The sequence below is a fragment of the Lonchura striata genome, chromosome 12 (assembly GCF_046129695.1).
Source record: "Lonchura striata isolate bLonStr1 chromosome 12, bLonStr1.mat, whole genome shotgun sequence".
Taxonomy (NCBI): domain Eukaryota; kingdom Metazoa; phylum Chordata; class Aves; order Passeriformes; family Estrildidae; genus Lonchura; species Lonchura striata.
In genome coordinates this window covers 8,315,631-8,338,800 of record NC_134614.1, presented here as the reverse complement: position 1 = coordinate 8,338,800, position 23,170 = coordinate 8,315,631, and the positions used below count along the sequence as shown (strand labels likewise).

The 23,170-nt window shown below is 47.7% G+C and overlaps 1 protein-coding gene across 2 annotated transcripts in view; it reads right to left on the bottom strand.

The window, feature by feature from the left end:
* The window catches only part of CACNA2D2 (calcium voltage-gated channel auxiliary subunit alpha2delta 2), a 216,199-nt gene that overhangs the window by 127,987 nt on the left and 65,042 nt on the right, over positions 1-23,170 (bottom strand). For both annotated transcript variants that reach the window (XM_021529146.2, XM_021529147.2), the window contains exon 3: positions 6,329-6,445. In XM_021529146.2, the coding sequence (XP_021384821.1) occupies positions 6,329-6,445 (117 nt within the window). The remainder of the gene's footprint in view (positions 1-6,328; positions 6,446-23,170) is intronic.

Below are 23,170 nucleotides of genomic sequence, written 5' to 3'. Positions count from 1 at the left end.
GACTGTCAGCCAGGATTTGATTAGGAGTGAATTAAAAATAGAATTAAAAACAAAAACCAGCAATTACCAAAGAAACGGAAAGAGGGGTGGATATGTCACTATGAAATAAGAAAGCATGAAGGCCCTGCCCTTAAATAGTTCATACTTCAGCATGTGCAAGATTGGTGGTCGTTGTCCTTACTCCACCAACTCACAAGCTCCTGTCCATGGCAATGCAGCTGGAATGGTGCAGGAGTGCATGAGGCATGAAGCCCCACACCTCACCCAACCCACAGGCTGTGTCAGAGCTCACCTGAGCTGTGTTTATTCCCTCCTACCCCATTTTGCTGCCTAGGCAAGACAGGTAATGTGTCCCCTAGCTGGCACTCAGCAGGCCACAGTGTGACCACTGGTAGCCTTCAGACATGCCCAGAAGTCCCCCTCAAATCAAAGCCAGGGCTGTACCACACTGCAGGAGGGAAACCCACAAGGGTTTGGCACCACATGCTGCCAGCCAGAGTGAACCCCCAGTGCATTCTCTCTCCTGGCCTGGGACCTCTCTAGTTAAACACTTCAATGACTTGGCCTGTGAGCACCTTCAACATCCTTCAGACAGCTCCATGGTGCAGGGAGTGGCAACGTGGCCTTGTTCCACCAGAAATAAAGGAGAAATCCAGTACAACCCCAGAGCTGCTTCTGCTGAATGCTGACCCCTTTTTCTGCCTGCCACCAAGACCAGAGGACAGCAACAACACCGACAGAGAAGGAGAGATTTCCTGATGATATTCTACCAGCCCATGCCATGACAGAGGTCAGTGCCTCTGCTGGTGAAAGAGGAGGGAGCAGGGAGATGCTCTGATCTGGGCTGAGAGATGCTTTGCTGTATGCCAATTTTTGCAGCTTGTCAGACAGGTGGCACTTTTTATTGTCTCTATCAGAGACCAGAAACCTGATAAAGGCTCCATTCAACACAAACCTGCAAGAGAAATCTCAGGGCTATCAGAATTGTTAAAGGAATAAACCTGTCCAATTAAATCCCCTCTGCACTCTTGATATATACTTGTGCCAGGCTCAAATGGAGCTTGGAACTAGTCCCAGTTGAGCAGTAATGCACTGAGTGTTCAACCAGGACTGAAAGCACAACTGGCCTGAGCTCCTCCCTCCCTCCTGCAATGTCCCCCTGACCAGCTTCACACTGAGAAGCTGATTTGGTCAGTCCTTTGTGGTAACACACCAAACTCTCACCTCACCCTTCATCACAGGATCCTAAAGCATGGCCAAGTACTAAGTGCATCAACACTTCAGAAGAAACACACAAGGAAAAATGCCAGTAAGTGGGAAAGCTCAAGGCTGAAGGTGAGGGGTGGAAACAGGAGTCAAATCAGCAAAAGAGGGTTAAGGCTGTAGAAAACCCTAAGTATCTCCAGACCAATCACTTTTTCTCCCAGCTCTTCCAACCTCTTTCCCTTATAATCCAAGGTAAAGAACGATGGGAACACCTACAGCCACATTCCCCCAGGCTTTGTAGCCACAGGAAACCCAGATAGACTTCCCTGCAGGATGCTTTCAAAATACAGGAAATACCCAGTCTTGTCCTTTGTATTCTTTTGTCTGCCAAAAGAAAACTTCTAATGTCAAGTTTAGATTTTACTACTCTGGTTGTAGTAAAATCTGAGTGAAATATATTGTGACCTCCTACACCTTAGCTGAAGGAACAGGAACCTTGAGACCTCCTACCATTGAGCCCTCCTGCCAAACCCCTGCTTTCTCCCAGATGCTCATTCCACACTGAAGTGTAATACACAGCAACAAAAATATGCAAATAAATTTCACAAAAATACAATTAATCCCCCTCCCCCCCCCAAACCTTCCTCCTGTTAGGTGCTGTTAGTGCTCTCCTCACCAGAGACACACAAGGGGCACCAAACCTGTTGCACACACATACATGTACATAAGATACACACAGATGTACATAGTACACACTACAGATTCTGGTACAAAAAAATGCCACTTTGCTGCACATCTGCTCAACACATCCTATTTGATATTGCACACAGCTGAGGTCCACAGGAAATGCAACAAACTTCACCTTAACTCAAAAGATTGCATCAATGATGTATAACTTGCAAAACTAAATCAGCTCTATGGAGAAAATACCAGCCCAACCATGTCACCATCAGGGCAGCAGGAGAGCCTGCAGGCATCCAGACCATGTTTTGTGGATCAGCAGGCCTCTTTCTGGAGATGGGGGAAGGCCACCAGCACAGACAGTAATCTTTAGGCTGGTCATAGTATACGAATAGTTCACTTCAGGGCATAACCTACTCAGTAACCTGTGGGATGTAACACTCTCAGGAGTCAAAGCAAATTGTCTGTGGTTAAATATGTGAAGAATGAAGCAGTCAGTATCCAAAAGCAGCCTTCACAAGAACTAAATAAGAAGGAGAAACAATCTTAAAACATATCTTAGGATCTAAAATTTCCACCTCTCAGCCTCCTCCTCCATCAAATCACAATTTCCTTCTCCCCCAGTCTGCAGAGCTTCAGGAAAGAACAGACCTGGAGGCATTCTCATGCACACGACATAGTACTCTAAAAGAAAGAAAAAGTGCCCCTTGGGTTTGGGAATCTGGACCCACACCAACCACACCTTCAGGTGATGGCTTTTCCCTGGTTCACTCAGTGCTCCACCAACAGCAAACTCCAACATCTGGGCTCCCAGACAAGCTCCCAAAGAAGCCCCAGCCTGTACAAACCTCTCTGGGCACATACAGAGGCAAAGAGGGGTCTGAACACACTGAAAAACTGAAGAGGAGGTAGGAAATAAATTTGAAAAAGTGACAAAGAATCTGCTTGGCAAAAAACAGCCTAATGAGTTCTAGTCTCAGATGATGTAAAGCCATGAGCCAACCAGCTGTGATTCCCAGTACAAGGGGAATTTGTAGTTATTTGGTAACATGCCACCTCACTCCTTCCCACGTCTTACAAAAGATGCCTTTTTTAGCCCTAACAAGGACAAGCTCATGAGTGTGGACAAGACTAGACCATTTCCTTACACCTCCCCTGCAGCTCTGGAACTTCCCCACAGTGCAATATACTGGGTAGATGTAATGTCATCTCCCTCAGGAGTCACTCCACCGTAGTCTTTTACTTCCAACTGAAAGGAAATCAGATGCATTGTTGGTATTGAAGGCCATCTTTTTTACCTACCCCCCTGTTAAATCTTGGGAATAAAAAGCAGCTGGAACTACAGAGCCCAGAGGTGACTGGGAGGCCAGGCTTGAAGCAATGGAATCATCCCGGACAAAGGACACTGGAAAAGGCAATTTGTGCTGATGCAAATCCATGTCATACAGAAGCCATTTTGTGAGACATGGGGTAGAAGTCCCCCGGGATCCAGGTGTAGGTGGAACTGCAGTGCCAGGTGGAACAGGTGGAGATTGCAAAAACATCTCCCTAGGAGTTTTTTTTGTCCCCTGATGAAACTGTCATCTGATATGATGCTCTGGAACAAAAAAGGAGAGACAGCATCCAAATAACCAGCCCCTTGTAGGTGACTTATTTTAGGAACCAATTATCCTCTCTGCCACACACCTCTGGCTCCAGCACACCTCCAAAATGCATGTGGGAAATCAGAGTGTCCTGTTAGTGCCAGATCCATGCCACAGTGCTGCACCATGGCTGTCAGGGCCAGACAAGTTCAGTTTCCTTGGGGTTGATTTCTGCCTCTTAGAAATGCAACACACAAGGTAAGAAACTGTATTAATAAATGCTCTGCACATCGTTTAATAAAGACACATTAATATTTTCACTTAGAAACAGAGGAGAACAGGTTCTTTGATGACTGGACTGAATCACCACCTAATCAGAACAGCGCTCTGAGCTGTGTACCCATGGTGTGTACCCAAAGGCTTGTGAGCACCTTCCTACAAAGCCCCACTGAGGCCCAGGCAGCATCTCTTCTCTCTCTTGCAGCAAAGGAGACAGGGATGTGTCCTGAGGAGAGAAAGCACACGAGTGACAGAGCAATTCATACATCAAGGAGAGACTCCATTTCTCCCTCCTCACCTGCCCTTGCCAATACATGGAGTCCCACCTGACTCAGATGCTGAAAAATATGTTTCAAGAAGTCATCATCACTCTTGTGAGTCATGAGAGAAGAGGAGGAAATGACTCCAGGAAAGATGATTCAACTAAAGGGAGAGTTAAGACAGATGAAAACAAGGAGGAGAATGGAAGGAGCTATGGGAGCCCCACTGCTTCAAAGGAGCTCAGCAAAATGTGGGAGAAATTTAGAAGATTCAATTTCTCTTTCCCCATCAACTTTCCTGTTTCTAGATTTTGTTGTTAGCACCATCAATCCAAAATGCCAAGAATTTACAGGGAAACTGGATGTAAAAGTCTGCTCCATCTGAGAGTGCTTTCTGAAGGAGTCCTCTTGAAAGACTGATTTCGGTCAAGGGTTCATTGTTTTCACTATAAAGACAGCACCACGTGCTGTTACCTAATCAGCACTGCCAGAATCACCCCTGTGACAGGGGAGCCCTTCACGGCACACCAGAGGGTCCTGCCCAAAAACCCAACAAAAAAAAAAAGACAGTTGGAAGACAAGGTTATTTGTACCACGGGTACAGTTCAATCCTTGATCTAGCACCAAAAGATGCCCAAACTCTCTATAAATCTGTGTGACTCAGAGCAAAGGCCAAAGCAAAACAGTGTGACTTGATGAGCTGAAATTCAAATGTCACAGTGGAACCACTCAGCACAGTCATGCTGTGTAACTCAGGGTTATTACCCTGTGCATCCCATGGGAGCCATGTGTTGTCCAGGTTATCAAGTTTGCAACAACCTTCTTTCCCCCAGTGTCTTCCTCCAGCATTTTTAGTGCAACACATCTCTGGAACATTTAATAGAATATATGCTCAAGTATGCACACAAACTATATGAGCACAAGGATGCAAGTTCATGTTAAGAAGAAAATTTGCCTTCCTGATTTTCATTTCCACAATCCCAAATGCAGTGCTCACACTTTACACCTCTTTAGTCCCACTTCATCTCCTTCCATTCAAGCTAAAACACTTGGTGTGAGTCCCAAGTAGGATCATTCTTTACTTCCCAGAATAAGAAATTGGGTAAACAGCAATCTTCTTCAACCAATTCCCTACAGTCACCATCTTAGTCAGGCACTGAGGACAACCTCACACCATCTGGACACTCAGGTCAGACTTTGACCAACCTTGACTGAGATCTTGAGTCTTGAGACTCCCCTAGCCCACATGGGTGTCCTGTGACTCCTGTTGCACGCATTCTCCAAGCCACTTCTTACTCACTGTCACTTCCAAGCCCTCACTGCCTCAGTTACACCTCAGTTACTGCAACATCCCTTCTCTCAGCACAGCACGTTCCCTGCCTCTCAGGTTGAAAGGTGATGAAGTCTTTTTGGCTGCAGTGCCCCTGTGGACAGGACACATCAGCTGTGTTACCTACTCCAAGCCTTCCCCATGTCCATCACCCTGCAGACACCCTTCCAGTGGATCAAGCTACAAGCTGCATCCAGCTGGCCACGCTGCCAAATTCCCATTGCACAGTGTCATGCCACTTGATAAAATTGTGTTCAGAGAGGACACCTGAGCTCCTGGAGAGGAAGTATCCATACCCCTGTGCAATGGAGAGGGTTGTCCCCCTCTCCAGGAAGGCAATTCCTTGTCTCTGCCCCAGCAGCAGAGCATGGCCCTGCTGCCACTTCATTATAGCCACTGCTGGGTTCTACTGAGCAGCACCATGGATCAGGTCACCTTCCTCCACTACAGATAAAATGAGTTAATTTTAAAAGGAGTGTCACAAAAGAGCACAATAGATTGGAAATGTATGCAGATATCCATGAGGGCAACCCACTCATGCAGTCAGTCCCAGGGCTCAAGTCCCAGGCACTGGCACAAACCCTTCAAGCACATCATCTCCTAAACAGGAGAGGCTCCACTTGTCCAAACTACTTCCATGAGCCATAGCAGAGACACTGCAGTCCCTCTGCTTCCTGTACACCCCCAGCTAAATAACTGGATCAAATTTGCTGTCACCTGTATTCTTGTGGCAGCACCTTCAGGTGTTTGCATGATGGTGGGAGGAGATAAAAAGCAAGAAGGTACCTAGAGGACATCCCCACATGACACATCTTTGCTTCACATGCTCCAGATGAATCTGTCCAACTGCAGGATACAGTTCCCAGAAATGGCCACACAATCACAGGAATCACTTTGAAGCTGAGATCATACTGCTATGCCAGCATCAACCCTCTTGTTTAAACTGAGCATCTCCATCAAAGGATCAGCACACAGGCCCATCTCCTTACCTTTAAAGCACGGACTTTCTTGGCCAAGAGGCTCTCAATGTCCCCTGCGACCTTCTCCACCAATTTCCTAGGCACATTCTCCTTGACTTCAAATAGGCTTTTATTGTCATCGTAGATCTAAGAGGGGAAGCAAGAGAAAAAGACAGTCAATATTAGTGAGGAGTACAGCAGTCTTCCTACAGAAAAGCTGATCCTCTAACAGAGAATTCCAGCAATGTGGATTAGGTAACAATATAAGCTTTGGAAATGAGAGGAGCAAGAGAAGAAAGGCTTTGCAATCAGAAAAAACAGAAACGCAGTTCACCTGCTGCCCACACCACTGGCTCTATAGCTGCCTCCTTTCATGCTTGCAGGCATCCCACCCTCTCACTCGAAAGATGAACTGCCCTCCCCTGTCTCTGCTGAGCCACTCCTGTGGCACAGGCAGAGCCACCACGCTTCCTGCTGTGCCCTCTCTCACCCAACAGCATCCCCAAAGCCCACTGACCATCTCCCCAAAGCCACTTGCTCAGCTTGGCAAGTGCAAGCCCAAGTCCCTGCCCACCCCCAGTGCAGGGCCTGGCAGCACTGGGGCAGCAGGGCAGCCCTGGGTACCAGGAATGGGAACAAGGGGATCACATGAAGCAGGATAAACCCTACATCTCTAACCAAGGCTAAGTCATTTGGCACCCTCAAGGAATGGGAATTTCTACAACCAGTCCAAAACTTGGCCAGGCTGTGGTGGGTAGTGGCACAAATCTATACCAGGATTATCCTGAAGGCCAATGCAATTATCTGTATTTGAATGTTTGCACCCAAAGTGGCAGCAATGGCCCACAGGCACATGATACAACTGCAGGGAACAACCCCAGACCCAAGGGAAGTGCTGTTGGCATCATAACTGCCTCAAGAAGAAGGGATCAGTCCCACCAGAAGACTTCACAACCATGAACCCCTCAGTCACCTCCTCAGATGATTTTGTAACTTGTTAACTCCACCTGCCTGCAGACCCAGGTGCAGCCAACACAGGGTCAAAGGGAATAGTTTATTGCCATCATCTGAGACTAGCAAAAAAAAATTCCTCACACCTTATCTTTTCTTAAGTAAGGTATATGAAGAAAACCACAAAGCAAACAGGATTCTGCTTCTCTCTTTATCCTCAGGCTGCTCACAAATACCTTCAGCTCCAGACATGGAGACATATGGGAACAGAGAACCCTCCAAGGAGAGCTGGACCTCCCCAAGGAGGGAGCAGGCTGAACGCTCAACTGCGAATTCCATGCTAAGCATGTCTGGCACCTACCCAAGCTTGCATGATCCTTAGGAGCTGAATCATGCTTCCCACGGGACAAAACCCTTTCTTTGCTGGAGCTTCACTACAAGTGAAAGACTCTGCCTGGAAGTGGTGCTTTGTTACAGACCTGGCCATAAAGACTGGGGTTGCAAAAACAATTTCTCATGAAACATCTGCCCTGGGTGTCAGAGCAGCACCCAAACACAAACAGTAAACAACCAGCTTCCACATGGCAAACACGTACCCAGAACCTCCTCTATTTCACCCAGGACTAAGGAGAGGCTCAGCCAGAGACACCCAGCAGGCTCATAGCACCACAACACTTTCTCTTGGTGGAGCCAGCAAAAGTAAAGGTACAGGCAGGCAGGTGCCCAGGATCTGGATAGTGGCACATGATTAGACTCTCTAAAATCTGGGAAACTACTTACAGCCCTCTCCTCTTTCTCCAGACCTTACAACAAACTGGAGTAGACAGCAACTCCACTTGCTGAAGGCAGCTGACAATTAATTCAAGAGCCAGAGCAGAGACATCCCCCAGCTCCAGCCTCCCTTTTCCTTTCATAGGTAAACAAAACAGTTTCTGAGGCTGAAGCCACAGGAGTGCACTGACAGACTAAGCACAAGGCTGCTCTTTCAGCTGTGCACAGTCCCCCCAGACCTACTGGGTTAATTCCAGGCTTCCACTTTGCTTTTTGCAGCTCTCGCTGGGACCCCTGCTCTGCCCAAGCTCCTCCTGTCTTCCATGGCATTAGCAAATTCCTACCAGCAGTCTCTTCCAGCAGCCTTATGTCCACATATACCATTACTCCATTCTAGCTCTACTCCAGCAACTGCTTTTTTCTACCCAAAAAGTCCCAAGGGATTCAGGTTGCCTGCCCTGGCTGCCAGAAGAGTAACCCATCCCACCTCTGTCAGTGGGGCAGCACACAAAAGGCTCAGATCTGATAGTTCCTGAGGTTTCTGGAGAAAACAGAATTTCTGTAAATTTTCATGGTTACTGACTTGCAAGAGCACGGCCCATGAGCCAAGAGCCAGTCATCTGTGATCCTCATCTGACTCCTCAGTCCCTAAGAGACACATGGAGCACGGCTCCAGTGCCCTCCCCAAGGCTCTGCTCTTGCTCCATACCTGCCATCCTTCAAGGAAAGGCAACACCTACAACCTGATCTGTCAGAAATGGGCTTCACCCAAATCACTTTGGTCCCAAACCACCCACACTTCACATTAACTTGGCAACTCCTGTGTGACTCTGTGAGCACAGGGATTCCAAAGAGGATGCTTTAGTAAGAGAAGACATTTAAGAGGCATTCTCAGACTCCAGAAGAAATTATTTAATAGAATGGTTTAGGTTGGAAGAGACCTTAAATACTATCTCATTCCAACCCCCTGCCATGGGCGGGGACCCCTTCCACTATCCCAGGCTGCTCCAAGTCTTGTCCAACCTGGCCTTGAACATTTCCAGGGATGGGGCAGCTATAGCTTCTCTGGGCAGCCTGTGCCAGGGCCTCACCACCCCCACAGTAATTAATTTCTTCCTAATATCTAATCTCAACCTCCCCTCTTTCAGTGTGAAGCCCTCTTGTCATATCACACCATTGCCTTGCCCAAAGTCCCTGTGCAGCTTTCTTGGAGCCCCTTTAGGCAGTGGAAAAGGCCCTAAGGTCTGCCCAGAGCTTTCTCTTCTCCAGGCTGAACATGCCCAGCTCTCTAAGCCTGCCTTCACAGCAGAGGTGCTCCAGCCTTCTGGGGATCTGCATTGCCTGCTCTGCACCTCCTCCACCTGCTTCTTATGTTAAGTATCACAGAGCTGGATGCAGGATTCCAGGGGAGGGCTCAGCAGAGCAGAGGGCGAGAATCGCTCACCTCCCTCGAGCCACTTTTGGTGTGGCTCAGGATACTATTTCCAGATGTTCTTCACATCAGAGCTCCAAAAAAATGCTTGTATTTCCAACAGCACAACATCTTGCACTAGATAAGAACACCCCACATTGGCACAGAAAGGGTTAAAGCAAGGAAAGCTCAACACAAAGCAACATTCTCTCACACTCTTTTTTCCTCCCCTTGGTAAGTAACAGCACAACAAAGTCATGTGCTTGGAAGATGCAGGATACCTCCAGCTGAGCAGCAGCAATTAGGGAAGCAAAGGGGAGCAATCTTCAAGGAGAAAGCTTTGGGTACAGAGGGAGTCCTGACATCAGTATTTTCCTATTATGAAACAAAATTGTGTCCTATTGGTTACGGATAGAAACAGTACCTGTCCACAAGGGAGGAAAGAACAGAAAAAGAAACCAGGAGCTGTTCCTCCAGCCCTCTCTGCAGCTGCAGAGCTCTGCAGTCTTCGTGGCTGAACAGTTCACTGGCGTTAATTAGAACAATCCAAGACAAATTAACAGCGACCATACGTGCATGAGAACGTCCCAGACAGGCAGGGGAATGAATGGTGGGGGCTGCAGGGCTCCAGGCAATTCAGAGAACTTCATTGTCTCCAGTGTAGCATTTTGCTTTGGGTTGTTCAGAACATGGCTAGGTTTTACTTATCTAAGGTGACATTTCCCATATTGGGTTTTTCCTTTAGCTGAATCAAAGGGAGGATTTTCTGGCCAAAGACATCCCGAACATTCCTCGGTGATGGCAAAAACCTTTAGTTTTGTCAAGATTAGAAAGCAATTCTCATTGAAATTCTCCTGTGAACCGGTGCTCTGGGACCTGGTTTTGAAATTAGTAACACCGGTGACCTCGGAGTCAAGGAACTGCTGCTTGTGAGTCCATGTTCGTACCCTCGCAGCCAGCTGTGTCGGCACCCTTGGGGACAAGGGCTGTGGGTTGTGTGCTCTTGGCAGACTGGGTTTTGCTTGGCAATACCTTGAGCAACAGGCCCCATCCCCTCACAGCCTCCCTGCCAGGCAGGGCAGGTGGGTGGCAGTGCAGGGACACAGGCAAAGCCAAATGCTGCACTGCTCCAGCCACGCTGAAACAAGAAGTAATGCCCTTGCATTAGTCCTGCTCAGTGTGGGTGGCAAACCTGCGATTACTCGGCAGGAGAAGGGCTGTAGAGAGCCCCTGAATTACCTACATGGGGAGTAGCCCTCAGGCAGCACAGAGGAGGAAGCTGCTGGACTCAGAGAATGGGGATTGAGACCACATTATGAACGGCAGTTTCCATAAAAAGTCTGGGAAGGGCTGAAGCTGGGTGCTGTAGCAGAAGATCCAATCCTGGCAGTGGAAAGGAGTCCAGCAGTGGATGCTGAGAGTGAAATAAAAAGTGGCAAGAGCAAGGGGAAGTGGGAGGGAATACTAACAGCAGATAAACAATAGAAAGTACTGAGCTGAAACAAACAAAAAAATAAATAAAAGAAAAAAAAAAAATCAAAACAGTGGCAGGTGGGGGAAGGAAAAATCCAACTGTTCAAGACAACCTGCAACATGAAAGATTTAATCCTAAATACTCCTAAGCATAGTGCAATTACAAATAGCCACGAGAAAGATTTAAACCAGCCCAGACGTGCGAAGTGGCCTCACTTAAGAGCAAAGCTGGTAACACAACTGTCAGCACATGCTCCCAGCTGCACCTGTACAGCCAAGGAGGTGGATCTGATACTGTCTTGCAACACCCATTCTCTAAATTCACTTGTTTGCCTTGCTTCTAATGCACAATAGATGATGCTCATCTCTGCCTTTAATTCCCTCTGTGCCTATATATTCAGGGAGCTGTCAGAGTTCAGAGAAAGCACTTTCCTCTCCCCAGTTCCCTGTAAGCACAACTAGCACCATGAAACTTGGCAGCCTGAGAAAGGAACGAGTGCAGAAATACTCCCGTAAGTGCAGAAATCACCATTTGATGAGCTGCCATGAGAGGGCCCAACACCTTCCCATGGGTCAATGTATCCAGTGATTAAATGTGAAGGAAAATAACAAATCTCAGGAGAGAGCCCTGTAAAGCACCACTGGAAAGTAAAAATTGTCTCCTCAGCCTCCCTTGCCAACTGTCTCCAGCATCCTCATCCAGAACATGAGGGAGGACGCTGATGGCAGGGCAGGGATGTAGGGTATACCTGCAGCCCAAAGCAGACCCCTCCCTTCTCAGTCCCTCTATCCCCAGCTCCCTGTCACATCTGCCAAGAATAAGCCCTTCCCCAAAATCAGAGGGGCAGCACTGTGCTGCACTTGCACAGCATCACCTCCAGGCCAAGACTCTCCCATCACCTTCAAGAACAAGAGCAACCCAAAAGCTGAACCCCAGCAGAACACCTGGTAACCCCAGAAGCTCTTAGCCCCACTGGGGTTGTACCCACAGCTCAAACCTAGAGTTTGCTCAGGGCTCAGCTGGAAGAGGCTGTGGAGCTCCAGCTCCTGCTGGAAAGGCATCTGATCTGGGTAATAGCCATTTTCCAGAAATTAATTTTTTTCTCCGCCCTGTATGAATCCAATACACCAGGTTTGGACAGCTGCAGTCCAAACAGCAGCGTTTAATCACAGTGCAAACCTGGCATGTTTGCAAAAGAGCAAAGTACTACGTGCAGTAACAGAGCAGCTGCCTTCCTGCTCCCAGAGCATCCCACCTCAGAGCTGGGGTGCTCCAGGTGAGGGAGGCCAAAGACCAAACCACATCTGTGCAAGCACAAGAGCCACCCCTACTTAAGGTAACCCTCATGCCCCAGAAATGGGGCTGTGCCATGTCATGCCCCACAAAAGCCAGCAAGCAGGAAAACAAAAGGGTTTTCCCAGCCAGCATTATCATGGGAGGCAGGGAAGGTCTCTGTTCAGGGTTATGCTCCAAGCTCCTGCAGCCAGACCCGTGCCTGGGATCAGTGTTGTACAGTGACCCAGATATGGCATCTGCAAAGGGAATTCATCGGTACAGCCAACACTGCAGCAGGATACCTGCCCTGAGAGGCACTGCTCGCTCAGATGCTGGTCTGGAGCTTCTCCTGGAGCTTCAGGATCTGTTGGTGTCCCTCAGACAAGCATCAGTCTGGTCCCTTTTGAGTCTCATCTCACCTACTGCAGGATCCTACCATTTCCCCACAGCTCAGAGTATGAGTGAGGAGGGGAGAGGAGAACCCTTGGGCAGACTTGCTTTTGCCTTGAGTACACAGAACAGACCCCTCTGACGAAGTGGGAGCCTTGAGGAGAATTGCCCAGTGGTCTAAATGACCAACAAGAGCACGATGAGATGGTCAAGGCCAAGCACAGAACACTGTGGCTGGGTGACAGGGAAGAAAAGGAGTGCCAGACCCCAGAGATCCTGCTGGAAGGTGGAGACTGCTCAGGGCCATAGGCAGAGAGCAGAGACAGCACGATTTCCATCTCGCCCCTCATCACTGCTGCACCTACTGCTGTTAAATTTCATTGTCTGGTGGTTATAGTCCTTGCAATGATGGTAATCATCGTGGTGTCTGTATTACATGAGGAGGATGTCAGGCTCGGCGCAGCGTCAGGGACAATCGAGCAGGCAGCGATAAGAGCCACAGCGGCCTCGCTGACAGCCTGCCAGGACGGGCAGCGCTGCACTCCTGCTGCAGAGCGGGTCACACACCACTGCAGGGGCCAGGGGATGGGCCCTGGCACAGCCATGCCCTGCTGGAGGAGCAGTGCTCAGCCAGGAAGGTGCCAGGCCCTGGCTCTCCCTGTTGAAGAGGCACGAGGGGAACAGGCAAAGGGAAGCAGCTGCAGGTGAGCGCTGGTGCCACACTCAGAGAGGGCTTTGCAAATCTACCCCACACCAAATCCCAGAGCTGGTACCACGGATGCCAGCAGCCCTGAGGGCAGAGTTCTGTGAGCACAGCCCTGAGGCCGGGTGCCCATTGGGAGCAGCGTGGGCAGTGGCTCCCTCAGAGCCCTTTGTCACCAGCCCTGCCTCGTCCGCGGCGCAGCCGCTGCTGCGGACGTGCTCCAGCGCGCGCAGGAGGCGAACAGCTTGACATTTACTAACCCCAGCTCCCTCTCTCCTCAGTGCCATTTCCCTGCTGTGCTCCAGCCTTCCACCTACCTCATAAAAAGCAAGCACCCTCTGAGCAGCTCTTCACAGCTCTCCCGCAGAAGCAGGACAGGGAAATGTGAAGTTTAGTTGCTCCTCAGGGATGGTCAGCTCTAATTGAAGCAAACAAACCATAGAACTGAGGTCTCTCTAGTTCACTAAAGGGCCTGCTAAAAGGCAGCAGTACCACAGAGAACACGGGGGAAGAGGGAAAAGCAGCCCACACCACCAGGGATGGGGAGGTGGAGCTGCTCCAGTGTTCTCTATCTTGTCCCAGCACCCACACTTCCAATCCTCTGTGGCACTGGCTGGACTTCTGCTTCCTAAGCACAGGATCACCAGCCTCTGCAGCTGAGACTTCATCCCTGCCAGCCCCAAAGCAGACCTGGGCCTGCTATACGTAATTTAGCAACTAGGCAGGGATAAAGGGCTATGCACGGTTAGCCTGGATTATAGAAAACCTCTCCCGGCCTGGAAAGCAGCTTTTAGTCTTCATCATACAAAACCCTTGTACAGGGAACTATCAGAGCAACAGACCTGCCCGGGTGTTTGCAGAAAGTGAGAATCTTCTGCAAGGAGATTCAGTACCACACAGCTTCCAACTTGGTCTTCTCCTTTCAGATAAAACGCTGCGAAAATAAATTGCTGCATAGTTGGAGACAGTAGGTCTCAACCAGGATGGGAACTCTGCCCAGGCTCTTCTCTGCACACTTACAGCCACTTGGATGGTGTGGCTCTTGCTGCCAGGTCAGGGCACAAGCACCTCAGAGCCTGCAGTGCTAATGTACAAGAGAGAAAGAACAACTACAGCTTCTCAGAAAAATGCCCAAATGCAGTCAGACATCACATCTCAAAAAATACAAGCTTGTACAGTAAAACAGAAACAAAAAACCCCCAATCTGATCCTGGAGGCTGGTTCCTCTCTTTTTTATGTGGAACATAAGAAAAGCTTTAGTAAAGAAAACAGTATTTTTAAAAGGTGTCTCAACTAATTTCCTTCACGATTTGTTGAAGACGTAACCAGTTTATGTTATGTCCACACAAAAGACACATACTTCAGATCAATGGCATTCAAATTGCACCTCAAATACCCTGGGTGCATCCTAGGAGGGGTGCTGTCACAGATAAAGATTTGCTATGTTACTAAATTTCAGGGTGGATATCACAAAGAAATTCTTTACTCAGAATGTGGTGAGGCCCTGGCACAGGCTGCCCCATCCCTGGAGTGTTCAAGGCCAGACTGGATGGGGTCCTGAGCAATCTGATCTAGTGGAAAGGGTCCCTGCCCATGGCAGGGGATTGGTATAAGATGGCATTTAAAGTCCCTTCCAACCCAAACCATTCTGTGGCTTCTGTAGGAATCAGTGCCTCCACACAATGGATTATGCTGGGTTTTCCCCAACACCCCTAAGAGAATGAAGAGGATGAAAACCATTAGGGAAAGATAAAACAAGAAACATCTCTGCTCCTCAGATCCCCCCCTGGACCCCTGTGGTTGCAGTTTTGCCTTTCACACAGCTACTGGACAGATTAAAACTGTGTTTTCTTTTATTCTGCTGCTTTTCTCTCAAGGTTAAATGTTTAGGACGCTGAAATTACAACAGTTCATGGAGACCCAAAATGGGATCTCACCAGACTCCATTTCCCTGGCAGTGAGGAGGATGAGAAAGGAAGTGCCCGGGGCAGGGCTGCTGCAGGTGGGCAAAGGCTGCTCTCATCCCCTGCGAGCATAGCTAAAGCACACACAGCTCCTTACTCTGCACTGAGCGATGCAAGACTCCCAGATCCTCAAAGACTTGACTTTAAATAAATAACCAGACCTCTTTCCCAAAACAGCTTTATCTTCCTTGCCAGAAATGCTGTTGCTTTTTGTAGGAAGGGCTGTGGAAAAAAGGCTGTGCAACCTCTAACACTAAGGCTCCCAGACATTTTGCAGGCTTCCTTTTATCGACACATGAAAAAGAGTAACAATTACCCCACACTGCCTTTTATTTTTATTGATGGCTACCACTGGCCAAATTCAGCTCTCAGCTGCAGTGATGCAAATTTGGGATGACTCCACTGACATGGAATTAAACTAAATCTCTTATTAGAGCTAAAGCAATTGAAATCTAGGCCAGCATAAGTCAGCACTGTCAACAGTTACCCCCACAGGTTTCTGCAAGTAATGATCTATTTTAAAGAAATTGAACTTTTAGAAACAGCGACTTTGCAATTCTCTTGATTTACCTTCTGATATAGGTGTTGGAGCTTTCTCTGCACTTCAGACATTCACAGTTGCAAGCTTTTTCCCCTAATCTCAAGCACTGGAAGCATTTCTGTAAAGGCACAGGATCAGTGGAAGCAAGGCTGGAAGAGACCCACTTGTCCAACCCATCCTTTCTGCTTCTTTCAGGACCCACCTAACAGCTGTTTACAAACTCTTCTCTAATCCACTGCTGGTGAAGAGCCCAGGTTTCCCTGGCTGATGTCCTTTAGTGTTTTTTTAGAATCAAGCATGGTTTGGATTGGAAGGGTTAAAGAACATCTTGTTCCAACCCCCGTGCCCTGAGCAGGACCACCTTCCACTATTCCTGGTTGCTCCAAGCCTTGACCAATCTGGCCCTGAGCACTTCTGGGGATAGGGCAGGCACAGCTTCTCAGGGCAACCTGTGCCAGGGCCTCACCACCCCACAATAAAGAATTTCTTTCTACTATCTAATGTAACTCTGCCCTCTGGCAGTGTGAAACCATTCCCCATTGTCCTCTCAGTCCACGCCCTTGTCAAAAGTCCCTCTGCAGCTCTCTTGAAGCCCTTTTAGTCACTGAAAGGGCAACCTGTTAGAAAGTCATTACTGGTGTTTAATATAAAGTGCTCTCTGTTGTGGAATAGGCTCATAAAGCTTTGCCTTATCACCAGAGGATATGAAGAACAGATTTCCAGACAGCTTTCTTCCACGCATTCCAGACTCATCCTTTTTCCTGCTAGAGCCTTCTGCTCCCTGAGCCAGTGGGGTTCAGAAGCTGTAACAAGAATACACCATGTACCTGGAGATTTTAATAAAGAGGTGGCCCTCTGCAAAGCCATTTCAGCTGAGATTTTCAGTTTAGTCCCACCTTGAAATCGTCACCAGCAAGACTTCAGCAGTGGCATTGAACCCTACAGCTGGCAAAAACTCAGGTTTGTTTTCAGCACAGTCTTGGAGAGGTGCAGGGGCAGGACTGATGTGTACCCACAGAGATCCCATAGGATGTGTGTTCTGAAGGCAATCTCGAGTGGTCTGACATCTGAAGGGAAAGATGCCACTAAAAAATTCAGAAATCTCTGCAGCAGCACAGATAATAGGGCTGGAACAGATCTCATCAACTCAAGTATTCTCAACCTGTTCCCATATCCCAGCAAAAGGTGGCATCATGGATGTGTCATTTCTAACATAATTACCACAGTTCTCTCATTCTTAACCTGTTCCTCTGACCCGTTCTTAAAGAAATCCAGTGATGGAGATTCCTGTGTTTCACAAGACAAAATTCTCTGGTACTTTACACTCCTATTTGAAAACTTTTTATGATGCTAAGTTGAAAACCTCTTACTGCAATTAAAAACCATGTTCTTGGTGGAAAGACCTCAAATTAACAAAGAACAGGCACTTCTGCCTTGTGCTGCCGTGCCCTGTTATTATTCTGAAGATTTGTCCTATTTTAGTTTTCACTCTTGTACGCCAAAAAATTCATATTAATTTATTCTTTCCCTACAAGTTAATGCTTTTCATACCTCTGTGTCTTTGGTTCAAGTTACAATAAATGTGACAATTAGACAATGTCCTTGGATGCTATTCCAAACAGTCCTCCAAATATCCAGGCATCAATCAATGCTGGGAAACTTTGATCAGGTGTCCACCAGACACACCAGCTTCTGAAGATCTTGTGTGCAGGTCAATAATTTTCTGCTCTCCACAGGGCCAAGGAGGAGGCAGCAGGATGCTCTGCAATCCTGGCATCACTCCTGCTGCCCCTGTACATTGCTTAAGATTGCAGGAGCGCTGTCCCACAGGTGAGAAAAACCTCAGTCGCCAGGGCCCATCTCCCCCCAGGAATAACAGCGTGTAGGGAAGCACCCACAGTGTGAAAGCCACAGCTGGGCCAGGGGAGCCAAACTCCCAGGGCAGCCAGAAATACTCAGGTCTCCTCAACCACCATCACACACACATCTGTGCACACTCTTGCACCCAACTTGCCTCGTCCTCTCCTTCTTCAGTTCCCCCTGTGTCTGAGGGCTCTTGTCCCTGCTGTCACAGCCCTTTTCTCCTGCACACACAGATCAGACCCAGGGCTGAGCTCCAGACCCACCTGTGTGCACAGGTCCAGCCCCCCACACAGCTCTGCTGTGTCACAAAGCACTGTTTAGGCTCAACACCTGTTCTCCCTATGACAGCCATGGTCTTAATTAAGCTTTAGGCACAGGCAGGGAGTAATTGGAGTAATTTTCTGGCACTTAAGGCTGAGAGAGGGACTTAGTCTGTATTCCCCCCCTTGCCATACACAGTACTGACCTGCCTGCATGATCATTGCCACATCACCTTCCTGTGTTCTGCACTGGCCTCCCACTTTGAAATAATTTATTGTTAATTTTTGCAAAGTGTTGTGGAAGCCTCAGAGGAAAGGTAGCACAGGAATGGAGACTATTAATATTCCACCAAGAGCTCTAGGGACCAACCAGCACATTAAAGCTTCTGCAAGCAGAAACAAAACTCTTGCACAGCTCAAGCCAGACCCCTCAAAGCACCGGTAGATTTTTTCAGTACTTTCCATCAGCATCAGGAAAAATGTATTTGGCCTGTCATTACACATCCAGAGCAATGGCCTTGCCAAACCTAAGAAAACACAACGAGGGCAGTGTAGGACCAGGGGTGGATTCAGATCTACTTGGTGTAAGAAAAAGTTGCATCGTGTACGGTAAAGTATTCGTCTCCTGCTGTTCCAGCATAAAGTTAATCAGGGACAGAAATTAATCCCTCCTGACAGCATGTTGCCAATTTCTGATTTCATCCCCATTTCCTCGTAGCTTATCATCAAGAGAATGGGAAACCTGTAGCATGGACAAGCCTGTCACATGCTTCTTTCTTTGGAAAAGGCTCAGAGACACCAGCCATGAGCTGCTGCACGCTCAGAGCAGCGCGTCCGTGCTCTGCAGGCACGCAGGTCCCCTCACTCCGTGCAGATTCACCCACCATTGCACAGGTAGTGAAAAGTGATGCATATGCTTAAGGCAAACTATGTGCCCAACCATCAGCTTTACTCCAAGACAGTTGGAGGGAGGAGGGAAAACAAGAATCAGATTAAAGAAATCCTCTCCCTGGAGCGATAGCGCCAGAAGAGCAAAGTGGCATTTACAAATCATAAGCACTTCCCCACTCGGTGCTCCTTTGCCCAGAATGTTAATTAGCATTACTCTAAACAGCAGTGGCACAAGCTGAAACCCAAGCAGCCTCAATTGCTTGAAAAGAAACCTGGTTGGGAATTTTTTCAGATGAGATATTTAAACTCAAATGGTGAGACATGTGATGGTGATGCAGCAGGTGCTTTTTAATGCCACCCTGTAACTTCCCTCCTAAAACTTGGGAGTAAGTTCTAAATAGAAAAGCATAATTTCCAAGGGCTATGGAATTTTGCCTCTTGTTCCAAATGTCAGGGGTTTATTCTACAGCTTATTTTTTCAAGCCCAGTGGCTCATGGATGGAACCCCCCAGCATTGCAGCAGCACTCTGCTCACTCCCACAATCCTGAAGTGTGTCACTGCAATCTAGCTGGGCAACCCCCAAGGCTACTTTGCAATGCAGTTTAGTTGATCAGATAATAGAAAAGTGGATTTGCAATTATATTAATAATAGTGCTGACTTGGTTTGTGTCATAAATAAAACTTAGATGATTATATAGACCACATATATCTCCATGTTTGGATGATCAATATGTATCTTAATCTACCACTAAATTTTAGCTACAGAAAGTGTAGCAGGAAACAAGCTTCACGATTTGCTTCTCCTTTTAGTGCCATTTCCTTTCCTACTGTATGTCTCCTCCTCCAACTTATTAAAATTATCACCACCATCAGAAAACCCCCATGCATTGAGTGAGTGTTGCTGCCTTTCTGGCACACCTGGTGCCATAGCTTACACTGTCAGAAAGAACCTGCACTTCATCTCTTGAAAAACACAGACAACAGGGCCACTGGAATTAATTCCTGCTGAAATTAGAAACTCAACAACATCCCATGGGCTGGATTTGGTTCTCCACCAAACCCACACCTAGCTCCACACCTGAGCGAGGTCCAGACTTCGTAGGGATGGTCTGACACTGAGCACCTGCACAGTGAACATGCCAGTACAACAGGCATCCCAGTACAACAATGGATCAGAAGCAAAACAAGAAAACTCCAGTGTTTTCTCCTCTGAGAGCACAGTGCAGGAGCATTCAGCCCCATGACCTCAGAAGTGAAGTGCTGTTGTGAAGTACCAGAGGACTTGGGGAGGGGAGCAGAGTTTTGGCCATAAACCCATCAGGAGAGCAAACGTGTTCCAGGCACTTGCTGAGCTCACAGGAGAACTGCTCCCCTCCCTGTGACAGAGCCAGGCTGCAGGTCAGACTGGCACCACCAGCCCCTGCATCCCAGCCTCCTGCTCAGGCCACAGGCATGTCCAAGGCAAAACAGGCATTTTGCACATGCCCTGCGAGTGTGGGGTTCTGCCCTCCTTCCACTTTATTTTTCCAGATCCTCTCTCAGGCTGAGAAATTTCTCAAGTAAGCCCCATGCAGAACCACTTACTCAATAGGGCATAATTGACTCTTATTGCAAAGAATTAAGTGCTCTCAATAGAGATGTCCAATTTTAAGGCTCCTTTTTAATTCTTACTAATGAATTAAGCCAAGATAATGCCAAATAGTTCCCAGATGAGACTGATTGTCAAGCAGATGAGGGTTTTATGAATAGATTTTTTTTAAAGTCAACTCAGAAAAATCACAATAAAAATATACAAGCAACCAGAGATGCCTCAAAAAAGCACAGAGTAATCTCTCCAGGAGATTCCTTTCCCAGTTATATTGGTTATTACTGCCTCAGCATGGTTTCTAGTTATGTGTGCATTTGTAGAAAAAGATGAAAAAATGCCTGAGTTCACTAACCTCCTGTATCTGAACCTTAGAATGCTTTGGTGAACATTTTGAATGAAATGACCCGTAAAGTGATTAACAGTGTGTTAACTTGAAGGGCAAGTCACAACACCACCACAGAAAGGCAATGCACTGTTTCTGGATAAGATGGGGAGTTGTTCCATGGGCACTAATGTTCTCAATGGTGGGGTTTTTCTCTCCCTTCCTTTTTCATATAAAGGCTTGCTTCAGTTTTCTCTCACCTAACTCACTTCCCTGCAAGCCCACTACCCTTCCCATTCATAGACTAGTATCCAAACCTGCCACAGACACTGCTTCCTGAAGATTACTCCTCCAAATTGCAGAGAACACATACTGTCTATCTTGGTGTGCTCCAAAAATCTCTCACACTCAGCCTGGAAATGACAAGCACTGTGGCTCCCATCATCTGCTCACTACATCTCAAATGCTTTTTCAGATCTTCCTGCCCTGCTACTCAGAGTCCCTGTTCTTGTCTCTTCACCTTGCTTAAGGTGCAGGAAAGCTCCACCCCTCATCATCCCTTTTCCAAGCAGCTCAGGGCTCCCAGAAGGAGAAGACCACAGCTCCTACATTGGTGACTCCTGGTTATGCAGGACCTGTGGTCTGCATCTCCAGTTGCAGTTCCAGGCATGAGGTAGGGACAGCTCTGATTTACAGAGCTTGTTTGCAGCCTGTGTGACTGTCTGACCAAGCTCATCTCACTTTCTGGAAAATGGAAGAAGAGCAAGGCATGAGGATCACCCCTGAAACATCTTGTACGCTGAAGTTTTGCATTGTGTAGGTAGGAAAAGGACAGGACAAAGCATGGCAGAAGAAACAATGCCTGGAAAGCCAGGCTGATCTGCTCAGGAATTCAGCACAGTCTGCATGGCCAGGCTGGACAGATGCTGGGGTTGAGCTGAGGAGTTTCACAGCAGATGGTCAAGGAGCTGTGATTTGCAGGTAACCTAATAATCAAGTAGTCCTACCAGTGAGGATATGAGCCACAGGGTCATGAGGGGTTGGCAACTTTCCCCCTTTCTGTAGAAGTCATTGGACAGTACAAAGCAAGGACATTATCTGTTTAGCTCCTAGCTACAGCCAGCAGCAGCTTCCTTCCAAAAAATCCCTGTAGGGCACAACCAGGAGCCAAAGCTGTGATGACACCGTTACCCCAGAATCCACGACTGGACCATGTCAACCACAGGCTGCCACCTCCTCCCCTTCCCCCTTACCACAGCCCTGGTGCCAACAGAAGCAACTCTGCAGCAAGGCTGCTCAAGTCACTGATAAGCTAACCCTCTCAAAATTTCCAGCTGGGAATATCAAACTCTGAGCATGTTATGCCAGCTTAAAGGCCATGGAATGCCAGGAGTGACTTCTTCACCCTGTGCCACTGCATCAGATACAGGATACCTGTGGCAGCAAGGAAGGAGGAAGTAGAAAAATTCCAGGACAAAGTCCTCCAGTGAAAATAAAAGCCATCATTTTAGAAGCAATGAAATGCCAGTACTCAATCTCTACAGCCCTCAACAAAACACCCTGTTCAGATTTTTTTCATTAACTGTCACAAAATGATGCAATGCATATAGTGTAATTATGCTTAAGTGCTTTCCATGTTAAATGTCATTTCAGTTATCACTTTTTAAATGCAATTTTTATTGAGTGCACAATAATAATTTAGCAAGTAAACAGGCAAGTTACAAGAAAAGAGTGGAAGTGCAAGGGGAGGTGGGAAAACCTCAAGTGTGACAATGAAATGCACTGGGGTACATGGAGCTGTTACTTCTGAAAGCTCAAAAAGAATTATAAAAAAGCCATAAATTACAAGGTTGCAAAATGCAATAAATTACAGCCTCTACAAAAGGCAGATAATGGAAATGAGAAAGGAGAGAGGGAAGAGGGAGGAATCTACATAATTTGTCACCACTGACCCCAGACATCTGCACAGCCTGCAAAGAGCACTGGAAATATTTGGGTGTTTCAGTCTCTTCACAAACAACAGGGCTCAGAGGCCAGTTGGGAGTGGGTCAGCTTTAGGGGCACTTGCCCTCCATCAGCACAAACACAGGATTCCTCCCTCAAATGGGCAGTCTTTCCTGCATCAGCCATATCTTGGAGAAACCAGAGGGCTCCAGGCTGAAGACCAACATCCCCATGCTTTGCAGAAACTAAAACCCATCAGTCTGCCAAGGCAAGAGGAATGGGGTGTAATCAAGTGCTGGCACACTCAGAAAGGAGAGGTATGAACGTGCTGTGATTATCCCACCAATAATCACATAATGGCTTGGGTTAGAAGGGACCTTAAAGACCATCTCATTCCACCCCCCTGCCATGGGCAGGGACACCTCCCACTAGACCAGAGATGCTCCAAGCCTCATCCAGCTCAGCCTCAAACACTTTGAGGGATGGGGCAGCCACAGCTTCTCTGGGCAGCCTGTGCCAAAGT